Here is a 21,502-nt window from a genome sequence, read left to right on the forward strand (position 1 = left end):
TGTTGTCATGTGATATTCTTAAAATTAGTAGCAAAAGAAATTAAAGTAAACTCCTTGTTTTGGCAGGATGCTACAGCAAAAATATTTACCAGTAATCACCATTCTTTCAATATTAATAAATGAGAAAAAAAAATATTACTTCCAAGATCAGATTCATAGAAATAATTGAAACCACTTAACCACAAGCATAGGTACTTTCTGACATCAGGGTATAATAAGAAGGAACAAAAAAATCCTGAACACAAAACAGAAATGTTTCTGATGCATGAATATTGAGATATATGCTCTTTAATATTTTCTGTTTTGTGTAAACTACCAGTTAAAAATATGTACATTATAAATTGCCTTGTGCTAGTTTATGGTAGAGGTTGTCATCTGGGAATTTTTGTGTGTTAAATTGAATACTAAACAGTATTCACCCTCAAAGGAGGGTGGTGGCTTGCTCACAGTCAGAAGAATTGGGGTTATATTTATATTTATATTAATACTATTCTGACAAACTGAGGTGCCAAAAAGAGAGAGAAAGAAGAAGAAAAGAAAATGAAACAAAAGCAGGGTTAGCATTTTTGGACAAGCTCTTATATAATACTCAAACAAGCAACTACAGGCAAACATTTTGAAATCACACTGTACATGCTGACCTTCAGATTCTGGTAAATGATTATGAGACTTTTCTGCTTTAAAATACCAATCTAGAGATGATCTAATTGGCTCCAATTCTGATGTTCCCTAGAGGTGAACAACAGAAACCTTGAAATTCCAGTTCGGAAGAAATCCTGAAAACCTGCTATTTCTAGACAATACAAATGTTTCTTCTGGCTTTTTTAGTAATAAAGAAAAGTTCCTTGAGGGGTTCTAAGAAGGTAATGGGCACTCTCCAAGGAAGAAGTGAGAAATTACATGCCTGAGAACTGCAGCTCTAGCTCTTCTCTCTGTTCTGCCCTGTGTCAGCTAAATTTTGTTGAACCAGGATAATTTCTGTAAAATATTCTGGTTTCTATGAATCATTATTTCCTAAAGAACACACATTTCATTGGAAAATTCCTGATCTGTTTTGCTGAAGTCTCTGCTGACAATGTTTAGAAAAACATTGTGAGAAGTAGGGGAAAGTTCAGCAAACAATCTTACAGCAAAAAGAAGCAAAGTCATTGTCACATTCACCCAAGATCAGTGTACATTTTTAAGGCTACAATCACAAAGAAAAGTAGTCAGTTCTGAAAAAAACAGATGTAGCATCATGTTTGCGTTGGACTCTAAACTAAGGAGACTTTATTTTGTTGAATCACTAATTTTCCTTAAATTACTTCAAAGCAGGATAACTATCTTGTTGAAAAAAAATAATCCTAATTCTTCAGTGTTTTATGGTTTTATGTTAATTTTTTTAGGAAGTAGTTATTAATTTGGCTCAAAATAAATAAATATACATTTTGTAAGATTAAAGAATATCCCAAACTTATTCACAGAAGGAAGATGATGTTTTTTGTTTTTTTTTTGGTGAGCAAAGCAAATCTTATTCAAGTTGAGGACTTTTTGGTTTTTATTTTCTTCAAATCATCTACTTCTTTTCTGTAATTTTAAACACTAGATTTTCATCTGACATCTCTGATAACACCATAATACTGAATTATAATTTCCATAAAGCAAATATAAAATCTCAATACAGTAAATATATATTCATAACTTCAGGGACATTAATAGCCACAGTGATCAGACAAGCAAAGTCTTGAAAGCCCCCGCATGCTTTTAGGTTACATCGAATGTTTTCTTGCACCTTTCCCTAGCAACCTTAACACCACAATACTTCATAATCATCTGTCCTGACTTGCCTATAATATAGTTAGCTTTTTTCATTCTTTGTTCCCAAACATACTGATCCAAATTCTGATCTCATGTACCCTGACTTACTGTCTCTACAAGTTCTGCACTCAGTTATACTGGTGTAAAATCCAATGCTTCACCAGCACCTAAATATAATGCCAGGAATTTCTGATTCCATTTGTTCTACTAACATATTTTGCAAAAATACATATGTCAAAACTGTGCCAGCAAAATTCTTAGTTTATCAATTGGTGAGGATTAAAAAAATAATAAATGCCAATTCTCCAGTATAGACTGTACTAGTTAATATAATGACAATATTCTATTAAATAAATATTATTAAGCAATATACAGGCAAAGTACTTTTTTGCTAGTAAAACTCTCCATCTGTTTTAACTACATACTCTAGCTTCCTAATGAAGATTAGGTTTTGAAAGAAGTTAATACAAATTTCAAGTCAAGAGACTACGGAAGAAAAATGTCCTAGATCTATGGGGAAAATAACAGAGGATTGTGAATTCAGTGAGTTATGAGAGCGGCTGGCACTTCTCAAGCTTCGAATAATAATGGGAAAGCTCTGCAACATGTCACCTTGTAATATTAAAAAATCAGTGTCATAGCTCCTGTTTTCAGCATAGAACAAAATACAGGAAGCATCAGCATTGAAGAGAAATGAATCATGATGACTACTGGATTATCCCGCAGAACATTATCCAGGAAAGCAGACGTTTCCAAAATTAAACTCTAAGAGCACATGAATAAATACAGGTATTTAGCAAAATTTCTGAATAAAATGTAGGAAATTCAGCAACTTAGTAACAAATTCAGCATGTTCTCCAACTGAGATTTGTAATTCCTTCAAATGCATTTTAAATGGGTGGTGTAAAGCTCACAGGCAGGAGTCCATTGTTACTATCACCAGTTCTGTTTTTGTCAGATATATAGCATTCAGATTTTTTGATCTAAGGTACCTAAAGCGTTTAGCCTTACCTAAAATAACTCAATTTCCATTGATACTAAAAGGATCAAAATCTGTTTCTTACTTTTGCACTCAAGGACACTATTTCTTAGTGGTTGCACACTGAAACACAGCAAATGATTTGCAGATTCGTAGAAGCTGCAGTTAAAAATGGATTCTGGTTGTAGTCCATTCTCTTTCTGCAAATTAAAAGCATTATTTTACAGTCACTCTTCAAAGACTTCTATGGAAAGTTGCCATATCACCAATACATAATTCATATCCATAATATTTTTGGCTGGTAAAACTAGAATATTCACTTGCTGAGCAAATTTATACATTGATACAGCCTGCAAAATAATCTTTTCTGTGTGCTGTTTGCCTTTTCAAAATGCCTGAATGCAGGTCTTTGTGCATTTAAATAAGTTCACTCTGCAGCTATTTCTGAAGAGAACCCAAAGTGGAAATATATTTCCCAGAGTAAGGAATCCATAAAGAGACTGAATTATCTAATCCTTTTACAAGATGGGGAATTAAGCCATTCTTACGGCAATCTTTTATCTGCTGCTGGCTTCAAACCATTATCTCACAGGAGAAAAATTACAGTCTTTGTCAGTCCTTTCAGCCTTAACACTCTTTCTTCCCCTGTGAACCATTTTTTCCAGGACTTGTGAAAGAGTTGTATGTGTGTGTGCATGTGTGTCTTTAAGAGCTATATTAAACACTTATCCAGAGCCTAAAATTATGACCAACAAGCTTCCCTAAGCTCATGAGCTGCTGGTTTCCTCCCTATATTGTTCTCATCCACAAGCAACTGCTATCGCTGATATACATCACAGTGTAGAATAAAACAGAAAGTATCTATAACCTTCACAATAAAGAATTAGCTTGCAAGGCACACATCAAAGAGGGTGAGGGAAAAGGAGGGAAAGCCTTGGGCTTTTTAAGTTATTGCAGCAGGGCTAAGTGTGTTTTGTCAGTGAAAAGAAAAAGAGTTCTACAAATGAAGGACGGGATGATATGGATGTCACCCTCTATTAACAGACAGTACAACAATTTTCAGGACCAGGCAAACAGAAAGTACTCTCAATTTCATTTTCAAATATGTTCCTACTGCTTACACTACTGCAGATCAAGACTAGCACATTCAAAAGAAATAAAAAGTCCTTAAAGTCTACTTTCCTTAGGATTATTTAACAGCATTTTAAAAAATGTTTACAAGTTTACCAACCCTGTCATTCCAGTTCTATCTTTCACAAGCAGCCTGATATTAAGAAAAAAAAAAAATAATAATAATAATAAAGTCAATATAACTACAGCTACCAATAGTTCTTTGAAAAGATGTGACACGTCATTAATTCACAGAATCTTATACTGTATTTTGCCTAGAGAACCAAAACCAGATACTATTCCCTGTCAGTGAAGTTACAGTTACAGTAGGGCTATCTTCAGGTTAACCCCTTGCACTAAATGCCACATTGACCAAAGCAGTTCTATCATAGGAACAATGCATTAGTATGTATGTACAAGACGTAATTTCCATGTAAATTTTATGTACTTACTATATTTCAAGTATATTTCAAGTACACCAATCTGTTTTCACAAACGTGCAAACGCTTATCTTTCTTCAGACAGAATTCTTCCATTTCCCATGTACAGTCTGATAGTTATTTATGTCAAAAACAAGTCTACCCTACACATGCAGCCTTTAAGGAATTAAAGAGCTGTTAAATAAAAATCAGCTGTTATATAAAAATCAGTCATCTCTGAAAACACTATGTCATGCAAGGACACTGATATCCACTGTTCCTTTTAAAGAGATATATGCTTCATCTGAAAATAGTGGTTTCTTCACAGCTTATATAATTCTTGATAACAGACAGTATTTTTCACAGTATTTATTACTTCAGGTAGGTTCGAAATTATTGCTTGGTGGATTTGCCAAACAAAGAGGGAGAAAAAAAAGTCTGTTTCACCCAGAATTTCTGTCTAAGCACTTGATATAAATCTCCTGTATTGTTCCTTTCTCACAGCAAAGATTTTGAAAATAATGAGACCTTGGTCATTCTTTTAAAACACTAATTCATTCAGAGTTTGCCATGAAATTAATTAAGATTTGTGATTAAAAGTGATAATATCTTGTGCATTTCAGGAGTAAATCTTAGATCTAAGAACTCAAAAAAAAAAAAAAAAAAAAAAAGAAAGAAAGAAAAAAAAGCATCATTTGAAATGAAACAGAAATTCTCAATTTTGCATATAGTAAGATGTCCAAAAGAAACACCATCCAGTGAAAGACTAGGCAATGCTTGCATAAAAGACAAATGAATGTGTTACCCTGAAAATTTAGCACATTGACTTACTAACTCTTAAAATTCCATTTTTGCTGTTTGTCTCTGAGTAACCACTAGGACCAGTAAAAACTTTTCCTAGGTTCTTTTGCTCTTCAGTGTTTTTCTATTTTCGTAGAAGAACAAATAAGATGGTATACCATGTGGTATATATGCCAATATATATTGGTATACGATTCCAGAAAAGGAAAGATGAAGTGGCTTATTTTAGCTGTATTTAACACTGACAAAATCCAGTAGAGATAAAGAGGAGACAATTGTGTTGTTTTGTTTGTTTGTTTTTACACTTTAAGCCTGAGGAAACTGATCACTGCCCAGATTCAACTCAGCAAAAAAGATAAACTCTTGTGACAAATTTTTTTTTTTGCCTGTTTTTCAGCACATTTATTTTCTTTTTTTCACAATCCTTTTAGTTTTTCTATTTTTTTTTTCTAAGTAGCAAAAGGAAATATAAGTTTTTCTCCATAATTCTCTAAAATCAAGGGAAATTTCAAAAAGTTATAAAGCACTCTTCTATATAGTTTCATTAATTTATTTTAGAATCATAGTTGGAAGGGACCTACAAGGATCATTGAGTCCAACTCATGGGTCCTCAAAGGACCACCCAGAAAAAAAAAAAAAAAATCAGACCATGTGTTTGAGAGCATTTTCCGAAAGCTTCTTGAACTTTGGCAGGCTCAGTACCATGACCACTGCCCTGGGGAGCCTGTTCCAGTGCCTGACCACCCTCTTGGTGAAGAACCTTTTCCTGATATCCAGACTGATTTTCAACTCTTAAAAGGAAAAAGATGCAAATTAAACACTTAAACTGTTTGGAAAACATAGGACAAGGTCTGTGAAGCTAGCACAAACAATCATGAGGGAAATTCATCTCTTTCAAACAGGAGGTCCAATAAAATTAAGGTTACAAAAAAGAAAATAAAGGGGAAAAGATTGAAAAATGGTAACACAAGTCATCTGGAATGTTTTGCACTTCCTCTTTAAGAATAGCCACTTAGAAACAGTACACAGACAGATAGCTAAAATGAAATGCAAGACAGGAAAGAAAAAATTATGTATACATAATCAAAAGTTTTGGTAACATTTGAAGACAAACTTCTTAACAGTCCATGAATGAATTCCAATCAGAAAATTTTCCCCACAAAATGACATCTGTACCAAACACTTTAATTTGGAAACATTTTTTTTCACTAAAAACTTTGAAGTCATTTGTTCTCAAATTTTAAGAATGTTAACAATTAATTTGTTATTTATTTAAATTACAATTACAATTTATTCTCCTCAAATCTCCATGTCTAGTTATGGAATCCACCTTTTTTAGCTTATTCTCCATAAAACATTAAATTAAGAAGTAAAGTCTATAAAGAAAAGGGGGGATTTAAAGACATCTTTTAAAGTCACACACACAGGGTTATACTCCCAATTCTGTTAGGAGTAGATATTTCATACCCCAGTAATCAAGTCCTATTCTATCTAATTCCATCACTTCTTGGTTTACGTTAACACTGCAGTTAAAGTGATGAGTCTAATTATGTAAATGTATCCATCTGAATCACCTTTAAAACAGCATCTGCATATGTTGTCAACTGTATAGTTTTGACAAGACACATAGCAGATAAGGAATTTTTGTATGAGCAGAAATTTTCCTTTCAGTGTAGGCATGGCTTTTACCATCTCACCAAAATACCAGGTAACATTACGCATTCTCAGGATAAGTGGAGAGCAGTACATGGAGTTTTACCATCTTTTAGTACTGCATGCATTTTCCAGTTTTTTTTTTTTTTGGAGTGTAACACACCAAAATGGCTCAGCCTGGAAGAGAAGACCTCACACTCACACTGAACAGCAGTTCGCTGAAAGGGTAGGAGAATTATCTACAGGGATAGAGACCTGCCCAGAGAGGTTGTGGAGTCTCCTTCTCTGGTGATATTCAAAACCCGCCTGGATGCCATCCTGTGCAACATGCTCTAGGTGATCTTGCTTGGCAGGGGGGTTGGACTAGATGATCTTCAAATGTCCATTCCAACCTCGGCCATTCTGTGGTTATGTAGATTGCTTGGTCTGGTTTAATTTGGAAGAATATAAACCTGGATCACCTGGTAAAAAACATACCAGCAGAAAACTCTGCATCCTCCCTTTTTCCAGAATCTATTACATCTGTATGTGCTGTCAGAGGTTGCCCCTCTTCTTTATCTCACTTCATCAGACTCTATCCCAATGCTGCATGGTGCAGTACCCATTCCATGGTAGTTTCCCATCCTCAGACATGGAATTAGTCTGGGGTTACATACCCAGACAAGAAGGAGAACTCATCCCATTTCACAAGACAAGTCAGCCACCCCAATGGTTTCTGTGCAAGGAATACAATGACAATGAGAGCAGACTAACCATAAACAATAAAAACGAGATCTAATGTACAGCTGAAGTTGAAGAAGCTCAGTAGGCTTCCTCCCTTCCCTTGAGGAAGCCTTCCAAGAGCCCATCTTTCTAAATGCAGTCATTTGTTAGTGTTTATGATCTTCCTCAAAGAGGCATCTGCTGTGATTAATTTCTCTCTTTGTTGTCTGAAGTTTCAGTAGTGTTGTCTGTAGACAGTACATACAGTAACATGCCTTGTTTAACAGCAGTTTCTTCTCTAATCACAATAATCAATTTTTCTGCTTTTACTAGTTAAATAAGATCCACTTGTCAAGTTTCAGGCATTATTTTCTGCACAGCTCATTAGCAAATTTTCCAGCAAATGCTGCTTAAAGACCTCAGGTTTCATTAGTATTGTTATAGCTTTGTTATACTTAGATAACTCTGATGTTCCATAGGACAAGAGGGAATGTCCTCAAGTTGCACCAGGGGATGGTTCAGGTTGGATATTAGGAGAAATTTCTTCTCAGAAAGAGTAGTTAGGCATTAGTCCAGGTCACCCAGGGAGGTGGTGGAGTCATTGTTCCTAGGGGTGTTTAAGGAAAGGTTGGATGTGATACACAGGGACAGGGTTTAGTGGGTAATATTGGTGATTGGGAGACAGTTGGACAGTTGATTTTGGAGGTCTTTTCCAACCTTAATGATTGTATGATTTTATAAAGCATCTCCATACACTCTTACTCTGTAGCAATCCAAAATGTCTAAGATTAACACCAGAGAATTCCCTGACCGAACAATTTCTTTCTGTTATTTTGCTAGAGATATATCACGACCAATTCAGACAACTGTTGAATTGTTGAAACACTATTCTGCAATTTATGACAAATTTATGGAACCTCACGGCTTTGGCAGATTCTTTTTTTTTTTTTCCCTAGCTGGTTCCTTCATTTCTCTTCTCTTTTCCTCCCTACTTTCATGGTCCTTATGGCAGTATGCCATGAAGATGTGCTTAACTTCCAGCTAGTTCAGAGCACCCACATGTGATTCTTTTAATTTCACATAGTACAATGTTTATTTGATGACATCCCAAGTACACATGGAAGTTGTGAAGACCACGCTGTAGAAAAGCAAACTTATAAAAAATATTCCAAAAATCCATCTGATTAAAGAAAAGTTGACTGGCTTTCGTAAATAAGCAAGCTAACTTGAAGATTTGTTGGGGAAACCAAATAAAAGGAGTTAGATACAGATGATGAGTAGGGCAACAATAAATTTGTTACAAAGGCAAACTGACATGAGACTTCTTGAATACTTTATCCAAACCATGTTTTCAGAGAAGATCTGTAAATGGTAGCATGCACATTTATCCTACATTGTCAACACAAGTTACTAACCTTGAACTGTACTCCACATCCCAATGGTGATTGGTAGAAAAGCCATGCTACTTTTTTAATGTATAGATTTATTTTGTTTGTACCAATATATATGATTTCTCTAATATGTTAAAAGGCCTTAGGACATTGTGCTTTCACTCTAGTTAATCTTAAAAAAATATATTAACTAAATGTATTGCATCTCAAACTTACATTTGTATGCAACTAGTGCTCCTTCCCAACATTCTTGTTCAGAAGCCTTCAAGCTTGTGGCACAGTATGTTTTCTATAATCCTATTTCTTTTTTAATCACATGCAACCCCTTTTTTGTATTCTATTGATGTTAAGAAGAATGAATGCAGCCCTTGCGCTATTAAAAACAAAAAGCTTCTTACTTCCAGGAATGCATTGGCAAGACTCCACAAGAACAAGATTTAACTTTTGAGCATGGCAGTGGGCATACAAGGCTAATGGGTGGTCCTCAAAAAAAAAAAAACAAAAAAAAAAACAACCCTTAAACTTCATTCAATTGGCCGTAGTAAATTAATATCGTCTTATGCCTGATCAAAGTCTTGCAAAACTCTCAATGTGCACACCATAAGATGTGAGAAAATATGGAAGTGCTGTTTGATTTTACAAATTGTCATTTACACCTTTGTTTAATACATAAGAGTTTTGCTTATGTTTGAGGGTGTCTTATGACTCATCAAACAAACCTGGAATTCATTTCTTTTGCCTGTATGTGAGAAAGGATTCACAAAATTGTGTTACAGAATAGGTCAGTCTATTCTCCATGTTAGTCCAACTAGCTGTGCTCCTAGACAAAGATGAAATTTTTATTACAAATGCTTTGCTCAAATGATCTAAATCCAGATTAGTTGTACTAAAATTGCCTTTGCTAATTTTCCCAACTAAATAGCAGGAAGCAAACATTCCACACACAGTTATTTTTGTAGCCCCTTTTTTCTGTATCTACGAACCTTGTTTTGTTCTACCTTGTGAATGATGTCACCCTTTTATTTAGATGACTTAATATGCTGCTTAATGTTCTCTGTAGTCCAAGAGCAGCTATGGGAATAACATTGTTCTGCAGCTACTTTCCCATTTGAAAAACCTCTTAAAGCTGTTATCCATCTGCATTTTGCTCACCGTGTGTGAAACATCTATACAGAAAACAGTAAGCTCTCTGTTTCTTACAGCTATATTCCAGCCTACAAACCTATTTATGCTCCAGGAGAATTAAAACCTCTTTTTATTCTTCCTTTTTTCAGAGGTTTTGTGTATTTGTTGTTGTCGTCGTTGTTGTTTGTATGATTGTTTTAATCATAAACTGAAAAAAAAACAAAAACAACAACAACTTGGTGTGATAGCTTGAAAGAATCCTACATCTTTATTTCCTATATTTCTGGGTGGAGTGCTTTAGCTTTTGTTAAAATTACTAATATGGACTGTGACAACTCTATCTATTATTTGAAGATGATCTGAAATTATCAGTATTCACAGTTAGATATTAGTTTCTAAAAAAACTTGATTTTGAAAAAAAAAATATATATTTCTAATTCTGTTCACTCTCTCATTTCTTACAATTCTTGAAAAAACTTTTACTTTTTTCTGAGAGACTTAAAGCTAGGGAGGATGTTTTGTCAAATACAGAGCCTCAGCTGCATTGCAGGTTTTCCCCACAATGTAAAATGTGTTTAATTTGCTTTGTAACAAATCCGATTTATAACTCTGCCTATAGCCACTCCCATTTGGAATTCTTTTTTAAGATCTTCCTCTGATACTGTGTTAAACACTGCATCAGAAAAAGCGGAGATGAGTTCAAAGGGAAGAACTGTTACTGTGCAGAATAACAGTTTAGTGAAAGTCATAGAATACCAACTATGTAGGACATTTAATGCTAGCTTGAACTAAATGTTAGTTGTGACTCAGGGAAACAAGGCTGTAATGACAAGGAAACAGGAAACCAGAAGCTGCTAATATTTTCCCCCTTTTACTACATTCCAGGATTTGGATCCTGATTTTCATGTATATTTGAGCAGTAAGTGAAGAGCTAAATGAAGTCTGATGAGAAATATTTCAGCATGAGGGAAACAGCTGGTTCAGTCTACACTTCTCACAAGTCACTGCACTCCCTTGTTTAGCCCATTTGTAGGAAGCTATAGACTCCATGAAAATGTTAAGACATATTGCTGCACTGTACTTTACTGCAGGTGCCTTCAGCAGCAAGAAGCACCCAAGCACTCCTCCCAGGCGTAATCTACTAACGTAATCTATTTAAGTACCAGGGAACTCCTTCTTAGATGACAGAAGTCATCTGTCTAGATGCCTCTCAGAAAAGACCCACCATGTCCGAAGAAGTGAGGAAACTTCTGGAGGATGTATAATAGAAGGTAATTTGCCTGCACAATAAAATCAGGGCGGGACATTAAAAAAGAAAAAGGAAGAAAATGAGAAAGGAAAAAAGGGAAAGGGAAAGGGAAAGGGAAAGGGAAAGGGAAAGGGAAAGGGAAAGGGAAAGGGAAAGGGAAAGGGAAAGGGAAAGGGAAAGGGAAAGGGAAAGGGAAAGGGAAAGGGAAAGGGGTGAAAGGGAAAGGGGGGAAAGGGAAAGGGAAATGTGACAGAGCTAGCATTATGCAAATACAAAAGTAAAATTAAACTTTTGTCGGAGCCAAGAATGTTTCTTAACATCTGGAACACTGACAATCATATCTGAGGTAAAAAGTCATATTCTTCCTACAGACAGCCAAAATACCTGCAGTAAACATGATTTGGTAGTCTGATTTGACAAGTCCTATTATCTACAGAATCCCCGCCGGCATTAATAGGTCCATTCATCTCAAATCAGTTTACACAATGAAAAAAAGGGAGTAAAATTAAGAGGAAAGACATCTGTTTAATTGTAGCTAGAAGTATGCGTAGCAACAACTTATACTGACTTCTTTTTCAATTGTATTAAAATGTGCCTAAAATCAAATTTAATTGTTTTCATACATGTACAGTACAGCACATAAGTTTACTTAAAGGACATGAAAAAAATGAAAACATAATTTCCAAAACAAATATACTAATATGTTCTGTATTATGACCTTAAAATAAATACTAGGCTTTTACATAACAATGGAGATAAATGCCAACACAGAGGGACCTCTACAGAGGTGACCCAAGTGCTCAGGTTCTGGTTTTATAACATGGTATTTTCAATGGCTATATCACAGTGTAACAGCAAATTGAATTCCTCGTGGAAGTAAATAGAAAAAATATATACCTTTATGTTCCTGAAGCTATTTGCTTCAAGCAGTTCTCTCTGTGCTCTACTATAACTGTTGTGAGAAAGCACTGGACAAATGCACTATGGAGGTACTAACAGGACAGAGCTAACTGTACTGACAGCTGTCTTGAAGATGGGAAAGGTGTTCTCAAAGTGAGTAAATAGTATGGAATGTTCAAAAAGAATCAATAGATTTCTTCATCTTGAAGAATAAATGCTAGTTTCCTCACAACTGAATACAACAGCAATACCCAATTCTCTCTTTAAATATCCAATGTTAATGATCCGATGGTCTATATTTTGATACTTCAGAAGTTTAAAGAATCTGCTGAACTGCAACAAGAGTGAAAAGAACCAGAGACAAGTAGGTATCATCTAGTTCCTCCCTAACTTCATTAAACAGGGTAGGGAGCGACATAAAGCTCTGCAGATGACATAAAACACTGCTTTGCATTCTTTCATAATGAGAGTGAAGTAAGAAAAGGGGCTTTTATGAGATCTTTCTCTTGCAACTCATATTTCAGACTGCAGAGTCATATAGTACAGCCAGTTAAAGGACAATAGCCAGGTTGCTGGGTTTGGCTCAAGAGCTCAATCCTTTGTTCCCTGGTGTGCAGGATTGAGAGGATATATAGTATTTTTGACACCTGCTGTTAGGAGCTACTTTAGGTAATTTAAAATTTAATTAACCTTCATAGTAATCCATACAAGACTTTGTATAAATTCAAAAAGACCACGTCGAAACTTTACATTTCTGTTTTCCTTACCTTTCTACTTGTTAATCCATGGACAACTGATGCCAGTGGAAAAAGGTGCCATACTTTCATGTAGCTAGTTGTTTGGAAACATTTTACAACGTAAGCAGTTTGCTTCTAGTGAATTGGGATGAATCACACTACTAGCGTGTTTGCTCTTTTCTTAAAGCAGAAGGCCACACCGTTAACAGCAAAACTCCCTGGTATTACAAGGCCATTTTGCCACTGCTGCTCTAGTAAACTGGGAAATGAATCTCCTCTAAGGCTCCATGACAGTGCTAAAGAGATGCTACTGAACGGGTGATTCAGCATGCCCATAGTTGTGCTCCCAGACCATCAGAAAAGGTTTTGGAGACCCTCTTTCTAAATAAGTACCTTTTAAAAGTAGTAATTTACAAGCAAAACAGTGGGAAAAAAAAAAAAAAAAAAAAAAAAAAAAAAAGTAGAAACGTAGGGTGGCATATGGCCAAACTTTTGACTTAATTTCACCACAGGTTGCTTTTTATTTACAAGCAGCTAATCCCCTCTCAAACTACACAATGGAGCAGCCATTGGCAAAGGCAGGCAGATAAAATTGGCATGCCTCTATATTGTTCTTGCTAATCTGAACCATTAACAGAAGGGTGAGAAGGCTAGTTTTGTCATTTAAACAGGCTTAAATCCTTTCACCAAATGAGCTTTTGTCTACATAGAAGAATGCATCTTGGAAATTTAAGGGGTTTCTGTTAGTGTTGCATTCTCAAGTTGACTTGGCTACAGGAATACCAACCTGTTTATTTGGCCCCCATACTGTAAATGCAAGAATTATTTCCAGCTGTCAAAATCAAAAGGGGTTCAACCTGATTAAATCATTTCTCAGAGGTGAAACAGGATGAGATTATAAAGTGCTAAGAAGCAGCTATTTGAAATCCTGGACTGCACCTGTGCAACTAAATCTCCATTTATACAGGTGCTTTTCAAATTGGATTTGAACCTTTAAATTCCCTGATTCATCCCTTGGAAAACCACAGAAGCTCAAATAACTAATGAAATTCAGAGACAGAAAGGCTTAAAATAGTTTCAAGCTGTGAAGTAAGGCCTCAGACTAACTATGTTCTTTGATTCATTGTTGATGCAACATATCAAGCATAAACATAAGTTGCCCAACCCAGATGCCAGAGGTTATAGGGTAGTAATTTAGTAAGTAATTTTTCTTTGTTCTTTTTCTTTTTCTTTTTTTTTTTTTGTCTCTTTTTATTCCCCTTAGCACAGGAGAGGTCACCACCACCACAATACATATCTGAAAACCTAGGGAAAATAATTTATTGGTAGCATGATATGTTTTTGCTTTTTACCTGGCACATCTTGCACAGATATTCAATGTGACCTTTGCTTGAGGCTCAGCAGGATGAGCACTTCTAGTTTGATTGAATTTGCTCCCAGAAGACATCAGACTTGTTACTCCTTCCATTCTTAGATCATCAAGATCCTCTGCAACAAAACAGAATATGCTTAAATTTTGTAGCAATAAAGTTATTTATTCTGCACCTGCAGAATGTATTTGGCAGGATCACTTAACAATATAACAACTCAAAAATCAGGAAGAAATCACACACAGTTATTTGAATAACACTAAGAAAAAACACTTCAGAGTATTTTTATTCATATATGTATTAGTATCCTGTTGTATTGACACAGGTTCATTCAAAAATATTAGCATTTCCACTTCAGACTGCCTATTTTTTAATCTTTATTTTTCAAATTCATGTATAAAACAGACAACACTTGTCAATTGCTTTGTGAAGAGATGCTGTCCAATACCTTTATTTGAAACAGGGATCCACATAGAAGAGAAAACTTTGTTTTTTTGAATGTATGATTCTCTTCTGATTTTTTATTATTATTATTGTTATCTATTCACTTGGCAATGAAACAGTATTACTAAGATGAAAGTACTAAACTCCCCAAAATGGAAAATAGATACATATATCACATCAAAAGAGACCATGTATTTATAACTACCATATTGCTGCATCAGCAACAAATAATAATAAATAGATTTTATACTATTGTAAAATCACTCCCGCTTTGCAGGAAGACAGCTGAGGCTCTTGGAGATCTGTTTGCCCCAGATCATTCTGGAATTGTGTAGCTGAGTTAGAATGTAAATGAAATCTCTTGGTTTACAGTCAGGACATTCTTAACATAATCTATTTATTTTTTACTAACATATAAAATTGGCATATTATGTATACCTACTGTATCCATAAAGCACTACGTAAAATTGTTTATAATTCAATTAGATTCTAGCTGAAAAATAAACGAACAAAGCACTAACTAGTTGCCATTGAATGAGCACCAACCATTTCATGTACTGACTAACGCATGTGACTTGTGGTATACAGTATGCAATCATCTAATTAAAATCTTCCAGATAATGTATACGTATACATTTTCATATATTTATGTCTACAAAAGAAACCAGATGTTAAAGAATACAAGTGAAGCAGAAAGTGTGCAAAGGCAGACTTTAGATCCTGGAATCAGATAGGGAAATGTCATGGAGAATTTTAAAATCAGAAGCTATATTCAACTGAAATTTAAAATACACAAACAGTCATTATAGATACATAATGTGGTACCGGTATGGTCAGATTGGCAGGATCATGTCATGTTAACCATACTCTTTTGGGGATACATCCATTTCAGTAAACAATATCCATTGATCATGGTAATAAAAAGAAAGAACATCAAGACTAAACTTTAATTTCTTGTCACTGAAGTGCTTGAACTAGATTTTCTTATCTGTGATGCTTCTGCTGCTTAAGAAAGCTCTTCCCCTCCCAAAATTCCTTGTCTTGGATATATAAATTGACAGTTCCACTGAATTTTCTGGCATCCATTTCCACAACTTTTCCTTCAAACTTTATCTAAAATTTTATATATTCAAAGGACTTGGAAAGCTATATGATAAAGAATTATAAAATCAATCATCTACGAGTCATTTCAGAGAAGGCATTACATATTTGGAACATATTATGTATTAAAATAAATAATGTTTAATTGTGTTTTAAAGATGTGTGAAAAGTTCCATATTTTTTAACAGATGTAAACCACTGGACGCATTACAGTTTAAATGAAATTGAAGCATATGCCTCATTCTTTTTCCCCATGAACAGATGTGATTTCTTTAAATGAGGTTTTCAACTGTTCTCTGCTTGATTAACTTTTGGCTTTCTGACGACTACTAAGACTGTTTCAATTGAACAATAACATAGGCTGCCCTCTACCATACCTTTTATATTTGACTCTGTATATCAAAATAATTTCATTTTTAAATTTTTAGGCAACACTTACCATTTTTATCTCAAGAGAAAAGTAAGTGAAACTTCGTGCAAGTAACTTCAATTTCAGACGCACCTACAGCTGCAGCTAACAGACAAGTTCGCAGATGATTTTGTAGGACTGGTATATTGTCATATGCTGTTAGCCCGATAGAAGTAATCTGTACACTGAAGTGCAGATTTAGAAAAATAAAAAGCACCAAAAAGCTATTAATATTCCTATCAAAGAAGTATAATTCCATCCTCCAAATCCAAATAAAATCTGCATTCTTTGATTTAACTTTGATTACCGCACTTCTGCCTCAGTATTGAATGTTTTCAGATTCTTCTACATGCCTCTGATTTACAGAGCAGATATCAGTCTTTCTCACTTTCTTGAAGCTCAACTGAGCTTCAAGAAGCTGCCTGGTTCCCAACAGCCATAAATTTGATGGGAATTTTCAAGCGCTGTGGGTTAGTTTACATGTCATCTGGCAATCTTTCTGACCACATCCATTATAGTCCCTTAATAAAAACAAACAAACAAATAAATAAATAAAATTAAAATAAAAATGCAATAATTTTAGTATTAAACAGTATATATATATTATATCTATACATATATAAAGAACAAATTAAGCAATTTGGTTAAACAATTGCTGCATGTTTTGCAGAGGAATTCCTAAATAGGAATGTTTTAAAATGAATCTTAACACTGAATGCAGTAATGTATTTTAAGAATAACAAAAATAGGTTTCCAAAGGTTCAAATGTTTCTGTGTAATATTGGAAAGCATCAATCTCAGCAAAAAAAAAGGATTGCATTAAGAAGTCAATTCAGTTACAGGGCCTGGAACACTGAATCTTTTCTCTTTCTTTGTATTCTTTGCTAGACCAACTAGTGATGATATAGCTGAGCAGTTCAGTGATTTTATTGAGCAGCAGTGAGGTAATTCACTGAGAAAAAGAGATAAAAAAAAAAGCCAGTTGATGATTGCTTCTGTGACAGAGGACAGGAACACTGTGAAAACTGTCAAATCCTTAGGAAATTGTTTCCTATCTTTGTACAGTGATAGGCTGGAAGTTTGAGTAAATGAGAAATAGAATAAGACTCAATCTCACTTGTACTAATAAAAACGTATTATTTCAATGAAAGACCGTGCACTGTATTTCTTCCATTTAATGTTATTTCTATGCAATTTTCTGTATGAATAGGGCATACGAAGGCCCAACATTGGTCCTATAACATTTCATTAAATATGTCCTACATTGTAAAACCAAAACAAAACAAAAAACTACAAAACAAACAATACTTTTTATTTTTCCCTCAAATCAGTGATTCAACAAAATAAATTTACAGAGCTGCAATCTTCATGCATTGCCATAACAATACACATGCTTAAAAAATGCTTAAAAGTGAGATAAAGATCACAAGTGTAATAAAGCATAGCACTGAACCAGATGTTTTCTATATTAATAATAATGCTGCACTAAGCTAAATTCTTTGTGATTTTTTATAGGCAAGTTTCATCAACAAAGGGAAGGGGGAAAGGGTATCTATTTCAGCTAAACAAGAACATGTCTCAGTAATCAGGTAACTATTTTTAAATAGGATGTTGCTCATAATTATTTATTTCCTTTCATTTTGGGGAGGAGGAGCTGGGGAGAGGAAAGAGGCAGTGATGCCAAGTATTCTAGAATCCATTCCAGATTGTTTAATGTCTTGGGATAAGAGGGTGTGCAATCCTCTTACAAGTTTCTAGAAAACTCTCAAAGCTTTCATGTTAGGGCCAGAGCTGCTCTTGCACAAAACCCTTGCTTAACATGGTAAAAGTTCAGTTGCATAGAAGGGTCACATAATACAGTTCTGTGCTAAACTGTTTGATATGATTCAACCATTTTTGCCTCTTTCCTCCATCATTAAATGCCATAATTTCCCAGGAGTAATTTAAGACGTATAAGGTGCAGAGCTTGAAAAAGTCCTGATTCATCTTTAGAGAGATAATGACTGCTAAAGGTTTTTCTGTTCAGTCTAATGCTTAGAAAGGCAATAAATGTTTTCATGTGAGAGGCAATATGATAATGAATCCTGATTTATGTTCCTGCAGGCTACCAGTCAATTCTGATGCACTGCTAAAATAATGGCTTTTTCTCTGTAGCAATGAATTTCTCAAGGCAGTGTTCTTACGTCAGGACAGACATTGATGTATTGTCCATAGATGGCATTGATTTGTCACAAATTGTTGGCTAAAGGACAGACTCTTAATATGCTCTGGTATTCTCATAAAAATAAATAAATAAAGATAAAATCTACTTCATGTAATAGATCTACTCGTGTTCAAGGAATTTCTGATGCTTTGCATATCATACTTGTATGTTTTATATTATGTTAACCAATCATCTCTGCTTTGGATAATTTTTCTTACCAATATCAACAGAGCCCAATAAAAATCCCACCTTAATTCCAAAAGAATTGTTGGAACATGCAGGATTTAAGCTTCAAAACAGAGGAGAACCATTAATCTAGAAGGTGTAATGTGCCACTCCTGAAAGTTATGTTTAATCATTTACTTAAACCAAAGGAATACTGGAGTTATCTTGTGCAATACACTAGCTACAGGACATTTCACTTTGTTTCCTCTTACTAATCTGTTTGAGGTTATAAAGCAGACAATGGTGTTTTTTCTAATGTCTTCCCATTAACACCTTCAAAACATCAGAATTTCACTCAGTCAGACCTTTGCCACAGACAGCTGATGCAAACATCGTCCCAAATAGATCTGTCAAAAGACTTTCTCTCCTACAAGCCATTTTAGGTTCCTGAACACAATTTTCTGAAGACATCTTATTTTATAAGTATCTGAAGTTGAAAATAAATTCCATACATATTTGTGCTTCCACTGTTGGATGCAAGCAAAATTATTTGAAACCTGATTCTGCTAAGACCCTGAATTTGCATGTCCACCTCAACCTGTATCATTTGCCAATTTAGCAGAAATCTACCCCACAGTCAAAACCAACCAACCAACAAAACGGGTGCTGTAGAAAGCAATATAGTTTTCATATATCTTGAAAGAGAAAATGGATCAGTGATTAGAGTTCTCACTTTTAATTAGCAAGAGAGAGAGAACTCTCTTCAGTTTCTCAATCTTCCTATTTTAAGCTGGGACTAGACAATATATGAGGTAGCCTTTTCTGATGAAGTTATCCTATTTTCATTAGAGCACACTTTGATGTCTTAGATAAATACAAAAAGAACTGGCCCACAGACTCAGTCTCCTAGTTACCTTCCCTTTTTCCACATGAAGAACATTTGTTTACTACAAAAAACATATTATTTGCAGGTAAGATTGTCAGAGCACTGCTTTAGGGGATGAGAGCGTTTCTAAGATGTAGAGTGTCTGAGCTTCAGTCTCTTGCTCCAAATCAGGCAAATTAAGTTTAGAAAACAAGTCTTGGATCTCCCAGCTGCCCAAGCCACTCACTGGATGCAACATTATAGTATCATTTTATTTAAATGGGAAAGTGTCCGCAGTTGAAAAGGACTGGCATTGCGCTCACTTATTATTCCCTACTGGGCATCCAAGGACAAAGGATCTGGCAGCACCAAATAACCCCTGCAAACAACTATCCCCGACAGCAACAGTAACTGACCATATAACACTGTTACTCAACCCAATAGCAATTTCAAGTACACTGGCCCAAACCATCATGTAGTTTTTATACCATGCTTTATTTTTACAATAAAGGGAATGTAATATTAATTGGAGCATGGTCATTATTTCTAAATTTCCAATAAAATAAAAATTTGAATATTTCACTTGTTATATCACATTCCATAATGTATTACTTCAATTGTAGTAATTATACAACAGTACCTTTACTGTAATAGCAAAGCATCTTTGGTCTAATACAACAGCAAAAAGTCACAATTAGAAAAATCCACAAAATAACCAGAAATTTTGGAATTCAGAAGGTGCCAAAAGGAAAGTCCTTCAATGTTAGTCCTTGGCAAAGTTTTTCTTTTTTGTATTTAGCTTAGAGTAAAAAAACTTTTTTAAATTAAAAGCAAATTTTCATTACTTCTAATCAGTTCCACTTCTTATGTCATTTATTTATGCACTCACTATATTTATTTTAATATGCAATTCAGGCCTCATTCCAAATCTGTATTCTTAAGGAAAATCAACATGGTTTAATCTATTACTGTGGCAAAGCTTTTGTTTGTTGTTGATTTTCTTTGATCAAAGTTTTTAAAAACTCAATTTAAAATATCAGAAAATAAGAAAGGAATGCATATTTAAAAGGTCTCATTTCATTTTTAATTCCAGTTTGTTTTTTATTTTCTAACAGAGTAGCCAGCCATAATATTTTTCAAGCAGGCTTGGTTAATATACTACAGATGTTCCTTAAAATATAGCTAAAATCCTGAATTTCACATGACATTGTCACTTACATGTTGCTTCATTAAATCTATTTTGAATACTGATCATTTTTGTAAAAAATCATACGAACAACAAACAATTATCTAAGATAAATAATAATTAAGTAATTCAACAGTACAGATCAATAAAACTAAACCAACAATAGTGATTTTTCAGCCAGAGAAGATGCTAAAAATCAATTTAGTTTTGTACAAAACAATTTTTGCACTGAGGACTATATTCATATTTCTTTGCATCCATGTAGTTTACTCTACCAGCCCCTTGACAGGATTAAATTTAGCTGGCTTGTTAAGAGGCCAGTGGAAATTTATACACTTTTTATTGAAATGAAAGTTGAGGCAAAGGATAAAAAGTACAAATAAACTTATATCAAACATTTCTAGTAACGCTGGACCTTCCAACTGCTTTCTATTTAAAAAATCACTAGTACAAGCATTTCTGTGCCAGTCTCCATCATCTGTATGTTTTCTTTCATAAACCTATCTAGCACAAGGATTACTATAGTGGAAATATCTCTCTTTCCCCAACTTTTATATAAATATATATATATTTAATTAAAGTGATCACACTTCCAATGTAGTCATACACCATATTTGTCTTTCAGAGTATGTTCAGGAATACAGAAACACACTAAGGGAGACATTATAGTCCTAGCTGAGACAGACATATCTATAATTCAATGATGATCACCAAAAAGTTAGATAACAAGTTAGAAGAAACAAACCGTGAATCTTTCTTATTGCTCTTCAAACTTCTGCTTAGCTGCAAAGGAATAAATGCCCTCCATATTACCTCTGCTAACTGGGAATCAAAGATAAGAATAAGATGGCATCCAATGACTTAAGCTCCATTTCTTCCAGCTCCATCCCTCTATC

At 34.5% G+C, this 21,502-nt stretch overlaps 1 protein-coding gene across 7 annotated transcripts in view; it reads right to left on the reverse strand.

Annotated features, from left to right (window-relative positions):
- The window catches only part of C2H8orf34 (chromosome 2 C8orf34 homolog), a 186,855-nt gene that overhangs the window by 60,087 nt on the left and 105,266 nt on the right, over positions 1-21,502 (reverse strand). For all 7 annotated transcript variants that reach the window (XM_072034536.1, XM_027452324.3, XM_072034538.1 and 4 more), the window contains one exon: positions 14,216-14,351. In XM_072034536.1, coding sequence (XP_071890637.1) covers positions 14,216-14,351 — 136 coding nt within the window. The remainder of the gene's footprint in view (positions 1-14,215; positions 14,352-21,502) is intronic.

The sequence above is a fragment of the Anas platyrhynchos genome, chromosome 2 (assembly GCF_047663525.1).
Source record: "Anas platyrhynchos isolate ZD024472 breed Pekin duck chromosome 2, IASCAAS_PekinDuck_T2T, whole genome shotgun sequence".
NCBI lineage: Eukaryota > Metazoa > Chordata > Aves > Anseriformes > Anatidae > Anas > Anas platyrhynchos.